This window comes from Aotus nancymaae, unplaced genomic scaffold (genome assembly GCF_030222135.1).
Source record: "Aotus nancymaae isolate 86718 unplaced genomic scaffold, 86718_ANA_hifiasm-v0.15.2.pri h1tg000010l, whole genome shotgun sequence".
In the NCBI taxonomy this organism is placed as follows: Eukaryota; Metazoa; Chordata; class Mammalia; order Primates; family Aotidae; genus Aotus; species Aotus nancymaae.
The window spans coordinates 35814101-35832438 of record NW_026988421.1 but is presented as its reverse complement, the minus strand read 5'-3'; the positions used below and the strand labels follow the sequence as shown (position 1 = coordinate 35832438).

The window sequence follows — 18338 nt, the reverse complement described above, 5'->3', positions numbered from 1 at the left end:
ATATTAAGTCTTATAAGCATGATGGTATGATTAGATCAAGAGAACGAGGCTATAGTTATGAAGAGTACTCCTACTAGATTGATGTTATGGGGAAGGGCAAGGTTGGCAAAGCTAGTTAGGAATCATCACATGGCTATTAGGGGAGAAGTGTTTGAAGGCCCTATGTTAGTAGTATGGTTTGGCTGTGAACTCGTTTGTAGTTTGAGTTTGCAAGGCAGACTAATAGGGATGAGGTTAGTCCATGGGCAATTATTAGGATGGTTGCACCTGTAAAACTTCAGGGTATTTGAAAGAAAACAGCTTTGGTAACAAGTGCCGTATGGCTTATGGAATAGTAAGTAATGAGTGATTTTAGATTAGTTTGGCACAAATGGAGCTTGTTATGATTATTTTTCATAGGGATAGCATGAGAAATAAGCTATAAACTCTGTTAGGAGGTTAAGGATTAAGGTGATTTATATAATCCCATAGCCATCTAATTTTAGGAGTACTGCTGTGAGGACTATTGATCCAGCAATGGGGTCTCTGTGGGCTTTTGGGAGTCCGAGGTGGAGTCATAGAGAGGTATTTTTACTATGAATGCTCTGATGCATGTTAATCATAAAAGGCTATTAGACCAGGTAATTGTTAGTTCTTGAAACTGGGTATTGGTCTTAAGGTGGACACAAGAGTGCTGATAAATTTCTCAAGCATCAGTGTTTGAATAAGTAAAGTTTGAAATTTGGGTTAGCTGTGGGAAACTGAAAATAAATTTGTCATTCTCTGAGCTCAGTTTCTTTGTTAAAAATAGAGCAATAGACCTGCTGAATATGTTGATGTGAGGATTAATTGTAATCTGTGTAGCAATTGTTTAACCATTGCCTTTTGCATCATAGACCATCTGAGTGGCAAGTAAATTAATCATCATTATAATATTATATATAATGATTATTTTATGATTAATCATAATCATGCTTATATATAAAGTTCAGCATAATAGCCATCATCATGTTTACATATAAAATTCAGAAATATTTGAAGCTATGTGGCTGAATAAAAGCATACAAATACAATGAAAATATTAATCCTAGTCAGACTCAGTAGGTGGACAAAAGTGGACAAAATAGTGACTTCATTTGCTGTTGTCTCTGTCTCCTTTTCTAGTTCTCAAAAGTTTATGGCCCTGTGTTCACTCTGTATTTTGGCCCGGAATGCACGGTGGTGCTGCATGGATATGAAGTAGTGAAGGAAGCCCTGATTGATCTTGGGGATGAGTTTTCTGGAAGAGGCCATTTCCCAGTGGCTGAAAGAACTAACAGAGGACATGGTAGGTGTGCATGTGCCTGTTTCAGCATTGGTCTTGGGGTTGGGGAGGATGGAAAACAGAGACTTGCAGAGCTCCTTGGGTAGAGCTTGGCCCATCTATGTGGCTGCCCAGTGTCAGCTTTCTTTCTTGCCTGGGATCTTCCTCCTAGTTTATGTTTCTTTTCCTGTTAGGAATAATTTTCAGCAATGGAAACAGGTGGAAGGAGATCCGGCGTTTCTCCCTCATGACCCTGCGGAATTTTGGGATGGGGAAGAGGAGCATTGAGGACCGTGTTCAAGAGGAAGCCCACTGCCTTTTGGAGGAGTTGAGAAAAACCAAGGGTGAGTGACCCTACTCTTTATGTCTGACCTTACTGGACTGCTCTCTTCTCTACTGACATTCTTGGAAACATTTCAAGAGTGGCCAGATCCTTTTTCCTTTTCTTTTATTATTATTATTATAATTTACATTCTGGGGTACATGTGGAGAACATGCATGTTTGTTACATAGGTTAACATGTGCCATGGTGGTGTTTGCTGCATCCATCACCATGTCATCTACGTTAGGTATTTCTCTTAATACTATCCCTCTTCTAGCCTGTCACCCCCCTGCTATCCCTCCCCTAGACCCCAACACCCTGACATGGCCCAGTATATGATGTTCTCCTCCCTGTGTCCATGTGTTCTCATTGTTCAACACCCACTTATGAGTGAGAACATGTGGTTTTTGTTTTTTCTGTTCTTATGTTAGTTTGCTGAGAATGATGGTTCCCAGCTTCATCCATGTTCCTGCAAAGGGCATAAACTTGTCCTTTTTTATGGCTGTATAGTATTCCTCAGTGTTTATGCGTCACATTTTCTTTATCCAGTCTATCTTTGATGGGCATTTGTGTTGGTTCCAAGTCTTTGCCACTTTGTGAATGGTGCCACAATAAATATATGTGTTCATGTGTCTTTATATTAGAATGATTTATAATCCTTTGGGTATATACCCAGTAATGGGATTCCTGGATCAAATGGTATTTCTATTTCTAGATCCTTGAGGAATTGTCACACTGTCTTCCACAACGGTTGAACTAATTTACACTCCCACCAATAGGCAGAAGTGTTCCTATTTCTCCACATCCTCTCTAGCATCTGTTGTCTCCTGAGTTCTTAATGGTCATCATTCTAACCGGCATGAGATGGTATCTCAATGTGGTTTTGATTTGCATTTCTCTAATGACCAGTGATGAGCTTTTTTTTCATGTTTGTTGGCTGCATAAAGGTCTTCTTTTGATAAGTGTCTGTTCATATCCTTTGTCTACTTTTTGATGGGGATTTTGTTTTTCTTGTAAATTTGTTTAAATTCTTTGTACATTCTGGATATTAGCCCTTTGTCAGATAGGTAGATTGCAAAAATTTGTTCCCATTCTGTTGGTTGATGGTTCACTCTAATGATTCTTTTGTTGTGCAGCTTTTTAGTTTAATTAGATTCCATTTGTCACTTTTGGCTTTTATTGCCATTGCCTTGGGTGTTTTAGTTATGAAGTCCTTGCCCATGCCTATGTCTTGAATGGTATTGCCTAGGTTTTTTTCTAGGGTTTTTATGGTGCTACATCTTACATTTAAATCTTTAATCCATCTGGAGTTAATTTTTGTATAAGGCATAAGGAAGTGATCCAGTTTCAGCCTTCTCCATAACGCTAGCCAGTTTTCTCAACACCATTTATTACATAGGGAATCCCTTTCCTATTGCTTGTTTTTGTCGGGTTTGTCAAAGATCAGATGTTTGTAGAGGTAGGCATTACTTCTGAGGCCTCATTGGTTTCAAAGAACATCTTTATTTCTGCCTTCATGTCATTATTTATCCAGTCATCATTCAGGAGCAACATGTTCAGTTTCCATGTGGTTGTGCAGTTTTGAGTGAGTTTCTTAATCCTGAGTTCTAATTTGATTGCACTGTGGTCTGAGAGACTGTTTGTTATGATTTCCATTCTTTTGCATTTGCTGAGAAGTGTTTTACTTCCAATTATGTGGTCAATTTTAGAATAAGTGTGATGTGGTTCTGAGAAAAATGTATATTCTGTGGATATGGGGTGGACAGTTCTGTAGATGTCTATTAGTTCTTCTTGGTCCAGATCTGAGTTCAAGTCCTGGGTACCCTTGTTAATTTTCTGTCTTGTTGATCTGTCTAATATTGACAATGGTGTGTTAAAGTTTTTCACTATTATTGTGTGGGAATCTAAGTCTCTTTGTAGGTCATTAAGAACTTGCCTTATGTAGAATTTGACTGTCAACCCATCTGGACCTGGGCTTTTTTTGGGTGGTAGGCTCTTAATTGCTGCCTCAACTTCAGACCTTGTTATTGGTCTATTCAGGGTTTCGACTTCTTCCTTGTTTAGTCTTTGGAGGATGTAAGTGTCCAGGAATTTATCCATTTCTTCCAGGTTTACTAGTTTATGTGCATAGAGTTGTTTGTAATAATCTCTGATGATGGTTTGAGTTTCTGTGGAATCGGTGGTGATATCCCCTTTATCATTTTTTATTGCATCTATTTGTTTATTCTCTTTTCTTTTTTGTTAATCTGGCTAGTGGTCTGTCTATTCTGTAGATCTTTTCGAAAAACCAGCTCCTGGATTTATTGATTTTTTGAAGGGTTTTTTGTGTCTCTATCTCGTTCAGTTCTGCTCTGATCTTAGTTATTTCTTGTCTTCTGCTAGGTTTTGAGTTTGATCTTGCTCCTCTAGCTCTTTCAATTTTGATGATAGGGTATCAATTTTAGATCTCTCATTGCTTCTCATGTGGGCCTTTATTGCTCTATATTTTCCCCTAGAGACTGCTTTAAATGTGTCCCGGAGATTCTGGTGTTTGGTGTCTTCGTTCTCATTGGTTTCGAAGAACATCTTTATTTCTGCCTTCATTTCATTTTTTATCCAGTCAACAATCAAGAGCCAGTTGTTCAGTTTCCATGAAGCTGTGAGGTTCTGAGTTAGTTTCTGAATTCTGAGTTCTAACTTGATTGCACTGTGGTCTGAGAGACGGTTTGTTATGATTTCCATTCTTTTGCATTTGCTGAGGAGTGATTTACTTCCAATTATGTGGTCACTTTTAGAGTAGGTGTGATGCGGTGCTGAGAAGAATGTATATTCTGTGGATTTGGGGTGGAGAGTTCTGTAAATGTCTATTAGGTTTGCTTGGTCCAGGTCTGAGTTCAAGTCCTGGATATCCTTGTTAATTTTCTGTCTCATTGATCTGTCTCATATTGACAATGGGGTGTTAAAGTCTCCCATTATTGTGTAGGCATCTAAGTCTCTTTGTAAGTCATTAAGAACTTGCCTTATGTCCCTGGTTGCTTCTGTATTGGGTGCGTATATATTTAGGATCGTTAGCTCTTCTTGTTGCATTGATCCTTTTACCAATATGTATTGTCCTTCTTTGTCTCTTTTGACCTTTGTTGGTTTAAAGTCTATTTTATCAGAGGCGAGAATTGCAACTCCTGCTTTTTTTTTGCTCTCCATTTGCTTGGTAAATCTTCCTCCATCCCTTTATTTTGAGCCTTTGTGTATGCTTGCATGTGAGATGAGTTTCTTGGATACAGCACACTGATGGGTTTTGGCTTTTTATCCAATTTGCCAGTCTGTATCTTTTGATTGGGGCATTTAGCCCATTTACATTTAGGATTAGTATTGTTATGTGTGAATTTGATCCTGCCATTTTGATGCCAGCTGGCTGTTTTGCCCATTAGTTGATGCAGATTCTTCATTGTGTTGATGCTCTTTACCATTTGGTACGTTTTTGGAGTGGCTGGTACTGGTTGTTCCTTTGTATGTTTAATGCCTCTTTCAGGAGCTCTTGTAAAGTAGGCCTGGTGGTGATGAAATCTCTGAGTACTTGCTTGTTTGCAAAGGATTTTATTTTTCCTTCACTTATGAAGCTTAATTTGGCTGGATATGAAATTCTGGGTTCAAAGTTCTTTTCTTTAAGGATGTTGAATATTGGCCCTCACTCTCTTCTGGCTTGTAGGGTTTCTGCTGAGAGATCTGCTGTGAGTCTGAGGGGCTTCCCTTTTTGGGTAACTCGACCTTTCTCTCTGGCTGCCCTTAGCATTTTCTCCTTCATTTCAACCCTGGTGAATCTGATGATTATGTTCCTTGGTGTTGCTTTTCTTGAGGAATATCTTTGTGGTGTTCTCTGTATTTCCTGTACTTGAATATTGGCCTGCCTTGCTAAGTTGGGGAAGTTTTCCTGGATAATACCCTGAATAGTATTTTCCAGCTGGGATTCATTCTCTCCATCACATTCAGGTACACCTATCAAACGTAGTTTAGGTCTTTTCACATAGTCCCATATTTCTTGTTGACTTTGTTCATTCCTTTTTACCCTTTTTTCTCTAATCTTGCCTTCTCATTTTATTTCATTGAGTTGATCTTCGACCTCTGATATCCTTTCTTCTGCTTGGTCAGTTCAGCTGTTGAAACTTGTGTATGCTTCGCGAAGTTCTCATATTGTGTTTTTCAGCTCCATCAATTGACTTATATTCCTAGGTTGTCTATTCTGGTTAGCATTTTGTCAAATCTTTTTTCAAGGTTCTTAGTTTCTTTGCATTGGGTTAGAACATGTTCTTTTAGTTCACAGAAGTTTCTTATTACCCACCTTCTGAAGCCTGATTCTGTCAATTCATCACACTCATTCTCCATCCAGCCTTGTTCCCTTGCTGCTGAGGATATATGATCCCTTGTAGGAGGAGAGGCATTCTGGTTTCGGGTGTTTTCATCCTTTTTATGCTGGTTTCTTCCCATCTTTGTGGATTTATGCACCTTTCATCTTTGCAGTTGTTTACTTTTAGATTGGATCTCTGATTGGACGTCCAGTTTGTTGATGATGAAGTTATTTCTTTTTGTTTCTTAGTTTTCCTTCTAGCAGTCTGGCCCCTCTGCTGTAGGACTGCTGAGGTCCACTCCAGGCCCTGCTTGCCTGGAGATCTCCTGCAGTGGCTGCAGAACAGTAAGGGTTGCTGTCAGTTTCTTCTTCTGCTATCTTTGTCCCAGAAGGATAACCCCCAAATGTGAGTCTGAGCTCTCCTTTATGAGGTGACTCTTTGGATATATGGGAGTCAGGGAGCTGCTTGAGGAGACAGTCTGTCCTTTATAGGAGCTCAAGTGCTGAGCTGTGCTCTCTGTTCATTTAGAGCTGCTGGGCAGATACTTTTAAGTCTGCTGCAGCAGAACTCATAGACCCCCTTTTTTTCCCCAGGTGCTCTGTTCCGGGGAATTAGGGCTTTATTTATGAGTTTCCATTGTGCTGCTGCCTTTTTTTCAGGGCTGCCCTGCCCAGCGAGGAGGCAACCTAGTCACTTTCTGCCTGCAGAGGCTTTACTGAGCTGCTGTGGGCTCCCCCTAGCTGCTGTGTGAACTTCCCTGCAGTCCTGTTTATACGGGTGTAGTTAGAACTACCTCAGCGATGGTGGCCCACCTCTGTAGTGGCAGAATCTCTCTGTAATGGCGAGCTGCCTCGGCAATGGTGGGCTGCCTCGGCAATGACAGGCTGCCTCAGCAATGGCGGACTACCTCCGTAGTGGTGGAGTGCCTCGGTAATGGCAGATGCCCTTCCCTTACAGAGCTGGACCTTCCCAATTTCAGCTGTGCTTGCTGTGAAACTCTCAACCCAGAGCGTTTCCAATTGCTGTTTTTTTGTGGGAGTGGGACCAGCCGAACCTGATCACCTAGCTCCCTGCCTCAGAGCCTTTTTTTTAGTTGAGTGGTTGACTCTCTTCCAGGTGTTCCAGTCGCCTGTTGAAAAGCTGCTGGAATCTGTGTGATTTCCCATGTGGTGAACCACTGTGCCTGTGCTGGCTGAACCAGCGGGACTGAGATTCGTTGCGCTTTTTTCCCCAGGAATCTCCTGGCCTGGCTCCTTGTTTCAGTCCCCTTTTTAATCAGATGAATGGATGACTCTGCCTTCCAGAGCTCCAATCGCCAGCTAAAACAGTGGCCAAACAACAGCCAGACCCGTGTATTTTGAACGGAGAACCACCGCCCCGGGGGTGCCAGCAAAACAGCCGTGCCAGCCAAAACAGCCGCGCTGGCCAAACCAGCCACACTGGCGACCCATAGGGCTCTTCTGCCTGGGAATCTCCTGGTATGTGGGCAATAAAAATCCATCTGGATATGCGGTGTCCACTCACCCTCTGCGCTTTCACTGGGAGCTGCAATCCTGAGCTGCTCCTAATCAGCCATTATCTATTTGTTTCTGTTTCTTAGTTTTCCTTCTAACAGTCAGGCCCCTCTGCTGTAGGACTGCTGGAGGTCCACTCCAGACCCTACTTGCCTGGGGCTCACCTGTAGCAGCTGCACAACAGTGATGGTTGCTGCCCATTTCTTCTTCTGCTATATTTGTCCCAGAAGGATAGCTGGCACATGTCAGTCTGAGCTCTCCTTTATGAGGTGACTCTTTGGATATAAAGCAGTTGGGGAGCTGCTTGAGGAGACAGTCTGTCCTTTATAGGATCTCAAGTGCTGAGGTGTGAGCTCCATTTTTCCCTTCAGACCTGCTGGGCAGGTACATTTCTGCCTCAGCAGAAATCATAACAACCTTTTTTCCCCCAGGTGCTCTGTCCCAGGAAGGTAGGGGTTTATTTATAAGTTTCTGTTGTGCTGCTGCCTTTTTTCAGAGATGCCCTGCCCAGTGAAGAGGCAGCCTAGTTACAGTCTTCCTGCAGAGGCGTTGCTGATCTGCTCTGGGCTCTGCCTAGCTGGCTTGTGAACTTCCCTGCAGTCCTGTTTATAGGGTTATGGTTAGAACTGCCTCAGCCATGATGGCCCACCTCTATGATGGCAGACTCTCTCTGTAATGGCACAGTGCCTCGGCAATGGCAGACCACTTCAGCAATGGCAGACTACCTCAGTAGTGGTGGACTGCCTCGGTAATGGCAGATGACCCTCCCCACAGAGCTGGACCATCCCAGGTCCAGCTGTGCTTGCTGTGAAACTCTCAATCCAGAGCATTTCAGATTGCTGGCCTTTGTAGGGGTGGGACAGGCCATGCCTGATCACCTGGCTCAGTGCCTCAGACCCCTTTTCTTTCAGTTGAACAGGCGATTCTGTCTCCCAGGCATTCCAGTCACCAGTTGAAATGGCACCCGGATTTGTGTCAGTTCTTGTGCTGAAACCCACTGCACCAGCTGAAACAGCCATGCTGTGGGCTTGTGGCATTTTTTCACCTCGGCATCTCCTGGCCTGGCCCCCTGTTTCAGTCCCCTTTTTTTTAGTTGAATGGGCGACTCTGTCTACCAGGCATTCCGGTCACCAGTTGAAAAGATGCCTGGATTTGTGTGAGATTTTATGCAGAGACCCGCTGTGCCAGCTCTGTTGGAGGTGCTTTTCTGCCCGGGATTCTCCTGGCCTGGCTCAAAATACTTTTTATCAGTTGAATAGGCGGCTCAGTTTCCCAGGTGCTCTAGTCGCCTGTTGAAAAGGTGCCCAGATTTGTGTGAGATTTTTTATGGAGACCCACTGCACTGGCTGAAACAGCCGCACTGGAGACTCGTGGTGCTTTTTCACCCAGGAATCTCCTGGCCTGGCTCCCTATTTCAGTCCCCTTTTTATCAGTTGAATGGGCAACTCTGTCTCCCTGGTGCTCCAGTCACCAGCTGAAACAGTGCCTGGACCTGTGTGAGTTTTTTGAGCAGAGAGCCACTGCGCCAGCCAAAACAGCCACGCTGGAGACCCGTGGTGCTCCTCTGCCTGGGAATCTCCTGGTCTGTGAGCAATAAAAATCTGTCTGGAAATGCAGTGACCACTCACCCTCCATGCGCTCGCTGGGAGCTGCAATCCAGAGCTGCTACTACTCTGCCATCTTGGATCCCCTCCTCTCCAGATTTTTTTAAATATATATTTTATTGCACTTTGGGTTCTGGGGTACATGTGCCAAACATGCAGGATTGCTGTATATGTACATACATGGCAATGTGGTTTGCCGCCTCTATCCCTGTCACCTGTATCTGGCACATCTACCCATGTTATCTCTCCCCAACTCCCTACCCCCTGCTCTCCCTCCCCCAGTCCTCCCCAACAGACCCTAAACATTTTTCTGTGTTTAATGCTTCCTTCAGGAGCTCTTGTAAGGCCCGGCTGGTGGTTACAAAATATCTCAGCAGTTGCTTGTCTGTGAAGGATTTTATTTCTTCTTCACTTATCAAACTTAGTTTGGCTGGATATGAAATTCTAAGTTTAAAGTTTTTTTCCTTAAGGATGTTGAATATGGCCCCCACTTTCTTCTGGCTTGTAGGATTTCTGCCAAGAGATCTGCTGTGAGTCTGAAGGGCTTCCGTTTGTGGGTAACCTGACCTTTCTCCCTGGCTGCCCTTCACATTTTTTTCTTCATTTCAACACTGATGAATCTGATGATTACGTGTCTCAGGATTGCTCTTCTCAAGGAGTATCATATGAATGTTGGCCTGCCTTGCTAGATTGGGGAAGTTGTCCTGGATAATATCCTGAAGAGTGTCTTCCAGTGTGGTTCATTCTCCCCATTACTTTCTGGTACACTGATCAAACGTAGATTTGGTCTTTTCACATAATCCTGTAATTCTTGTAGGCTTTTTTCATTTATTTATACTCTTTTTTTCTCTAATCTTGCCTTCACACTTTATTTCATTGGCTTTATCTTCAATCTCTGATATCCTTTCTTCCACTTGAATGATTCAAGTATTGAAACTTGTGTATGTTTCACAAAGTTCTTGCGCTGTGTTTTTCAGCTCCATCAGGTCATTTATGTTCTTCTCTACACTGGCTCATCTAGTTAGCATTTTGTCTAACCTTTTTTTCAAGATTATAGCTTCCTCGTATTGGGTTAGAACATGTTTCTTTAGCTCGGAGAAGTTTGTTATTACCCACTTTCTGAAGCCTGCTTCTGTCAATTCGTCAAACTCATTCTCCATCCAGTTTTGTTTCCTTGCTGGTGAGGAGTTGTGATCTTTTGTAAGAGAAGAGACTTTATGTTTTTTGGAATTTTCAGCCTTTTTTCACGTTCTTTTTATATTCATGGATTTATCTACCTTTGGTCTTTGAAGTTGGTGACCTTTGGATGGGGTCTCTTAGTGGGTGTTGTTTTTGTTCATGTTGAATCGATTTCTTTCTGTTTGTTAGTTTTCCTTATAACAGTCAGGACCCTCTGCTGCAGCTCTGTTGGAGTTTGCTGGTGGTCCACTCAAGACCCTGTTTGCCTGGGAATCACCAGCAGAACAGCAAAGATTGCTGCGTGTTCCTTCTTCTGGTAGCTTTGTCCCAGAAGGGTACCTGCCAGATGCTAGCCAGAGCTCCCCTGTATTAGGTGTCTTTTGGCCCCTGCTGGGAGGTGTCTCCCAGTCAGGATACCCAGGGGTCAGGGAGCTACTTGAGGAGGCAGTCTGTCCATTATTAGAGCTTGAACACTGTGCTGGGAGATCTGCTGTTCTCTTCAGAGCTGCCAGGCAGGAACCCTTAAGTCTGCTGAAGCTGTACCCACAACTGCCCCTTTTCCTAGGTGCTCTGTCCCAGGAAGGTGGGGGCTTTATTTATAAGTCCCTGATGGGCTGCTGCCTTTTTTCAGAGATTCCCTGCCCAGTGAGAAAAGAGTCTAGTAACACGGTCTCCCTGCATAGGTCTTGCTGAGCTGTGGTTATACAACACATAAAAGTTATACAACACATGAAAACCAACTGTTTAATAGTTTTTGCCTTGTGTGAACTGGCCATAGTAAAAATGGAACAATTATTTAATGATGAAAGATACAATAAACTATATTTTGGAACTTACTTTTCAAGAAGAAGAAGAAACAAAGATTTCAACAAAATTAAGGGCAAATACAGGTCCTAGCAAAGGCACCCTGACATTAGGGAGGCCATGTGCTTGCTATATGTAAAACTTCATTCCCCTCAACAACATATGGAAAACAAAAATTGTACTTCTTTTGTAGTTATGTTTACAATCTACGTTTCCCTTATGGATACTAAGCTACAACAAAACACTTCACAGTTGCAAACCTTTCCTCATTCTCCTGAACTGAAAATAGGTCAAGATGTTTATTAGTTCTTAAAATCCCCATTAAAGTAACCTCCAAAAATAATCTTGACCATTTTCTTGGCTGTTTCCTCAAAGAAACTGGTCTCTTTAAAGAATGCACACACACCAAGAAAGTCCTACCCATGTTTTCTCATCCCCATTTAGACACATTTGAAAAGACCTTGATTTATGTGGGAGAGATGGCTGTAGGTTTCAGAAGGGCCACACACTAGACATGAAGCATCTTTTATTTTATTTTTTAAAAGCTATTTAGACTGTGAATGTTTTTAAACCCCAATATCATGTGTCCAATAATTCTTTCACCCCAAAATATAAAATCTTATGCTTATAATTTTATAATCCTCAGTAAGCTGTAGAATATTGCATATATTTAATACCTATCAGCAACCTAGAAGTAGATGGCATCCATGTATCTATCATACCAACTTTCCAAATAACCTGATTCACCAATTATTGACTGCTCTGTCCCTGGGCTCTCTGATTGCCTCAGAAATCACCTCTTTGGAACTTTCATTTCCACTACTTTTTTTTTTTAAACCTGCACCTCAAGCTTTTTCCATTATCCCAGCCTCTCTGTCTGATTCTGTCTCTTGTAAAGTAACCTCATCTAAAAACCCGCAATTATCTTTTACCAAACACATAATAAGCCTTAGCAACCTAGGGACTATGATAACTCTGGTCTTGGCCTAAGATTACATAAGGACATGATAGTTTGGTGACCTCATAGAGGGAAATCTAAATGACATCAATATCTTATAACAAACAAATGTAGCCAAGATCAGGCATTTCCATTCTGAGTATAAAAACAACTGATCCTAAGCAAGAGGCAGAGATGTTAATGCAGGAGATACATTTGTACACGCAGACTCTTGTGTTCTTGTGAAAGACTTTATCCCCAAAGTCTAGTCAAGACAAAACCAAAGCAAAATGGAGAATGAATCAATGTAACAATGCAACAAAAAGAACAGGATCCAAGCTTCTTGCTGCAAATACTGAACTAGAATCTTTTTCTTTACAAATTTGACAAGAAGACAGTAGTCATGACATTTATCTAATAAGAGAATACCTTCAGGCCTCACCTGTGTTCTGAAGCAACTCAAAGTTCAATGAATATTGGGGGTCAATGGTTGGGACTAATGTACCTTTTGTCTGTAAGAATGGCAGCCAAACTACCTCAGGGTCTCAAAAGACTGAGAGACCTCAGAAAGGAGCTACTACCAGGGCTAGATCTAGGCCTTCCTTTCAGGAGTCAAAGTCAGAAGAACCCAAGGAGACCATAACTTGATGGCAAAGATGCCATAGCATTTTATTAGCATTACAAAAGTCAACCAATGATATTTTCATTGAAATATCTGCACTGAATGATGATTCAGCATATGAAGGATGTCTTTGGAGAAGGCACTTAAGGTAGAACATCAGCAAATCTTACCAGTTGGCTGAAACAAAAATGAGCTAGTTAAACTTGGCTGGAGGCCTGTTAGGTCTGTTTGTTCTCACTGTGGCCTGGCTCAAAACCAGTGGCATTAAGAAAGTGTCATATTTCTCAAGTCTGGGGGTGCTCTGGTGGGGTGGTCCTTCTCTCAAAAGGCCTGTGTCCCTAAATATATCTGTCCAGATCAGTTTCCCCAAGTTCTGGTTCCAAAAATAGGCTCAGGGCTGGCAGAAATCATTCAGGAAGCTTCTTGAAGGCCCTCTCTTTATTTCTCAGTCTGATTTTCAGCTTGTCCCGGGTACTGTAAGCAGCCTCAGCTTCCCAAGGCCACTAGCAACTTCTACTTTTGCTAATATCTTTAGTTTTCCATGGTACTGGTTGTGACCATTTGTTGGACTAGTTGTCCCCAATTAACTGCACCTCCACTTAACACCCTTTTCTCTTGTTTAGGAAGTAGAAGGCATACTTCAATTCTCTTCTTATTAGAAAAAAATCATCATCATCACCAGTAGAGGGCAGTAGAAGGGACACTGTGACAATTCTGGACTTAAGTCTTCAAAATGCCTGACCCTTTCTGCTTTCGAGCTCTTAGGATCTCTAAGCTGCATGGGAGAGGTCTAGCTACCCTGCCATCCAGGCCACTGAAAAAGACTACATGGAGAAGGAGAGCCTTAGGACTGCAGGCAGAGAGAGAAGCTCAGCCATCCCAGTCTGTCTGCCAACTTGTTGACCACATGTGTGGTCACCTGCAGACTCGCAGAAGAACAGCCCAGCTGAATCCAGCTCAGATTGAAGAACAGTTAGGGGTAGGGTTGTTTTAAGCCACTAAAGTTTTGGGGTAAGTGTCAGTAGCATTTGATAACCAAAAACACTGGTCATTTATAGATGCCTTTTTTTTTCTAAGTGCAAGAGAAACTACTCAAATGAAAAGAAGATATAGCAAATGTTTACCCACTTCAACCTTCTCAGTCAACAGCTGAACTGTAATTGGTCATCGATTGAAAATAAAAAAACACACCTCTTATCTTAATTCATAAATTCCATGATTCTTTTTCTATGACTCTTTAATGCCAATGCAAAGGTAGACCAGTCAGCTTCTGACAGTCTCATGCACTGGCTTAATTTTCATTTAGCCAAAAATAGAAGCCATCAGAATGAATTATCCATTACTGAATACATGATGGTAAATGAGACTGTTTTCACACTTTTCTAGGATACTGTTACTTAATTTTCTCAAATTATTTCTTCTTATCCCCCACAATGAGAAAAAAATTAAACTGGGTAAGGTTATTAAAAGAAAAAAAAAGCCTATAACGAATTTGAATCCCCATAATCTGTAAAATATAGTACACAATTTAACTGCATCCTAAATTTAAAACAAAATTCTATAAAATATAACATTGTCTACGTTGTAGAGATTTCTCCTTATCTGAGGAAATAAGTAATTGGGAAGCAGATATTGTTGAATTAAAACACATCTTTAAATAGTTTCAAATTTTGCTTATCAAAAGGTAGTCAGCCACAATGCAAGCCTTCAAAATCCAAATTCTGTCTTCACATAAACATTCTTTTTTTATTTTATTTTATTTTATTTTATTTATTGCATTTTAGGTTTTGGGGTACATGTGAAAAACATGCAAGGTTGTTGCATAGGTGCATACGTGGCAGTATGATTTGCTGCCTCCCTCCCCTTCACCTATATCTGGCATTTCTCCCCATGCTATCCCTCCCCAACTCCCCAACCCCCGCTATCCCCCCTCCCCCCAACAGACCCCCGTGTATAGTGCTCCCCTCCCTGTGTCCATGTGTTCTCCTTGTTCAACACCCGCCTATGAGTGAGAACATGTGGTGTTTGATTTTGTGTTCTTGTGTCAGTTTGCTGAGAATGATGTTTTCCAGGTTCATCCATGTCCCTACGAAGGATGTGAACTCCTCGTTTTTAATGGCTGCATAATATTCCATGGTGTATATGTGCCACATTTTTCCTGTCCAGTCCATCATCGATGGGCATTTGGGCTGGTTCCAGGTCTTTGCTGTTGTAAACTGTGCTGCAATGAACATTCGTGTGCATGTGTCCTTATAGTAGAATGATTTATAATCCTTTGGATATATGCCCAGTAATGGGATTGCTGGGTCAAATGGAATTTCTATTTCTAGGTCCTTGAGGAATCGCCACACTGTTTTCCACAGTGGTTGAACTACTTTACACTCCCACCAACAGTGTAAAAGTGTTCCTATTTCTCCACATCCTCTCCAGCATCTGTTGTCTCCAGATTTTTTAATGATCGCGGTTCTAACTGACGTGAGATGGTATCTCAATGTAGTTTTGATTTGCATTTCTCTAATGACCAGTGATGATGAGCATTTTTTCATATGCTTGTTGGCATGTATGTCTTCTTTTATAAAGTATCTGTTCATATCTTTCGCCCATTTTTGAATGGGCTTGTTTGTTTTTTTTCTTGTAAATCTGTTTTATTTCATTGTAAATTCTGGATGTCAGCCCTTTGTCAGATGGGTAGGCTGCAAAAATTTTTTCCCATTCTGTTGGTTGCTGATTCACTCTATTTACTGTTTCTTTCGCCATGCAGAAGCTGTGGAGTTTGATTAGGTCCCATTTGTCTATTTTGGCTTTTGCTGCCAATGCTTTTGCTGTTTTGATCATGAAGTCCTTGCCTATGCCTATGTCCTGAATGGTTTTGCCTAGATTTTCTTCTAGGGTTTTTATGGTGTTACGTCTTATGTTTAAGTCTTTAATCCATCTGGAGTCAATTTTAGTGTAAGGTTTCACTAAATTTTAATCCATCTGGAGTTAATTTTAGTGTAAGGTGTAAGTGTAAGAAAGGGGTCCAGTTTCTGCTTTCTGCATATGGCTAGCCAGTTTTCCCAACACCATTTATTAAACAGGGAATCCTTTCCTCATTGCTTGTTTTTATCAGGTTTATCAAAGATCAGATGGTTGTAGATATGTTGTGTTGCCTCCAACACCTCTGTTCTGTTCCATTGGTCTATATCTCTGTTTTGGTACCAGTACCATGCTGCTTTGATTACCGTAGCCTTGTAGTAGAGTTTGAAGTCCAGTAGTGTGATACCACCTGCTTTGTTCTTTTTGCTTAGAATTGACTTGGCTATGCGGGCTCTCTTTTGATTCCATATGAAGTTTAAGGTGTTTTTTTCCAGTTCTGTGAAGAAGGTCATTGGTAGTTTGATGGGGATAGCATTGAATCTGTAAATTACTTTGGGCAGTATGGCCATTTTCACGATATTGATTCTTCCTAACCATGAACATGGAAGGTTTCTCCATCTGTTTGTGTCCTCTCTTATTTCGTTGAGCAGTGGTTTGTAGTTCTCCTTGAAGAGGTCCTTTATGTTCCTTGTTAGTTGTATTCCTAGGTATTTTATTCTCTTTGTAGCAATTGTGAATGGCAGTTCGTTCTTGATTTGGCTCTCTTTAAGTCTGTTCTTGTTGTATAGGAATGCTTGTGATTTTTGCACATTGATTTAGTATCCTGAGACTTTGCTGAAGTTGCTTATCAGTTTCTGGAGATTTTGGGCTGAGACGATGGGGTCTTCTAGATATACAATCATGTCCTCTGCAAATAGAGACCATTTGACTTCCTTCTTTCCTAATTGAATACCCTTTATTTCTTTTTCTTGCCTGATTGCTCTGTCTAGAACTTCCAGTACTATATTGAATAGGAGTGGTGAGAGAGTGCATCCTTGTCTAGTGCCAGATTTCAAAGGGAATGCTTCCAGTTTTTTCCCATTCAGTTGGCTGTTGGTTTGTCGTAAATAGCTTTTATTATTTTGAGATACGTCCCATCGATACCTAGTTTATTGAGGGGTTTTAGCATAAAGGGCTGTTGAATTTTGTCGAAGGCCTTTTCTGAATCAATTGAGATAATCCTGTGGTTTTTGTCTTTGGTTCTGTTTATGTGGTGAATTACATTTATACACTTGTGTATGTTGAACCAGCCTTGCATCCCCGGGATGAATCCTACTTGATCATGGTGGATAAGCTTTTTGATGTGCTGTTGTAATCAGCTTGCCAGTATTTTATTGAAGATTTTTGCATTTATGTTCATCATGGATATTGGCCTGTAGTTTTCTTTTCTTTTTGAGTCTCTACTGGGTTTTGGTATCAGGATTATGTTGGTCTCATAAAATGATTTGGGAAGGATTCCCTCTTTTTGTATTGTTTGGAATAGTTTCAGAGGGAATGGTACCAGTTCCTCTTTGTATGTCTGGTAGAATTCGGCTGTGAACCCATCTGGACCTGGGCTTTTTTTTGGGTAGTAGACTCTTAATTGCTGCCTCGACTTCAGACCTTGTTATTGGTCTATTCAGGGTTTTGACTTCTTCCTGGTTTAGGCTTGGGAGGAGGCAACTCTCCAGGAATTTATCCATTTCCTCCAGGTTTTCTAGTTTATGTGCATAGAGTTATTTGTAATAATCTCTGATGATGGTTTGAATTTCAGTGGAATCTGTGGTGATATCCCCTTTATCATTTTTTATTGCATCTATTTGGTTATTCTCTCTTTTCTTTTTTTATTAATCTGGCTAGTGGTCTGTCTATTTTGTTGATCTTTTCAAAAAACCAGCTCCTGGATTTATTGATTTTTTGAAGGGTTTTTCGTGTCTCTATCTCCTTCAATTCTGATTTGATCTTAGTTATTTCTTGTCTTCTGCTAGGTTTTGAGTTTTTTTGATCTTGCTCCTCTAGCTCTTTCAATTTTGATGATAGGGTGTCAGTTTTAAATTTCTCCTTTCTTCTCATGTGGGCACTTACTGCTATATATTTTCCTCTAGAGACTGCTTTAAATGTGTCCCAGAGATTCTGGTATGTGGTGTCTTCATTCTCGTTGGTTTCGAAGAACATCTTTATTTCTGCCTTCATTTCATTGTTTATCCAGTCAACGTTCAAGAGAAAGTTTTTCAGTTTCCATGAAGCTGTGCGGTTCTGGGTTGGTTTCTGAATTCTGAGTTCTAACTTGATTGCACTGTGGTCTGAGAGACTGTTTGTTATGGTTTCCGTTCTTTTGCATTTGCTGAGGAGTGATTTACTTCCAATTATGTGGTTAATTTTAGAGTAGGTGTGATGTGGGGCTGAGAAGAATGTATATTCTGTGGATTTGGGGTGGAGAGTTCTGTAAATGTCTATTAGGTTTACTTGGTCCAGGTCTGAGTTCAAGTCCTGGATATCCTTGTTAATTTTCTGTCTCATTGATCTGTCTAATATTGACAATGGTGTGTTGAAGTCTCCCACTATTATTGTGTGGGAGTCTAAGTCTCTTTGTAAGTCATTAAGAACTTGCCTTATGTATCTGGGTGCTCCTGTATTAGGTGCATATATATTTAGGATCGTTAGCTCTTCTTGTTGCATTGATCCTTTTACCATTATGTAATGTCCTTCTTTGTCTCTTTTGACCTTTGTTGCTTTAAAGTCTATTTTATCAGAGATGAGAATTGCAACTCCTGATTTTTTTTTGCTCTCCATTTGCTTGGTAAATCTTCCTCCATCCCTTTATTTTGAGCCTTTTTGTATCCTTGCATGTGAGATGAGTTTCCTGGATACAGCACAC

At 41.2% G+C, this 18338-nt stretch overlaps 1 protein-coding gene across 1 annotated transcript in view; it reads left to right on the top strand.

The window, feature by feature from the left end:
* LOC135273997 (cytochrome P450 2C19-like) overlaps positions 1-18338 on the top strand; it is a 72786-nt gene that overhangs the window by 964 nt on the left and 53484 nt on the right. Inside the window, exons 2-3 of the mRNA XM_064374091.1 lie at positions 1144-1306; positions 1477-1626. Coding sequence (XP_064230161.1) covers positions 1144-1306; positions 1477-1626 — 313 coding nt within the window. The remainder of the gene's footprint in view (positions 1-1143; positions 1307-1476; positions 1627-18338) is intronic.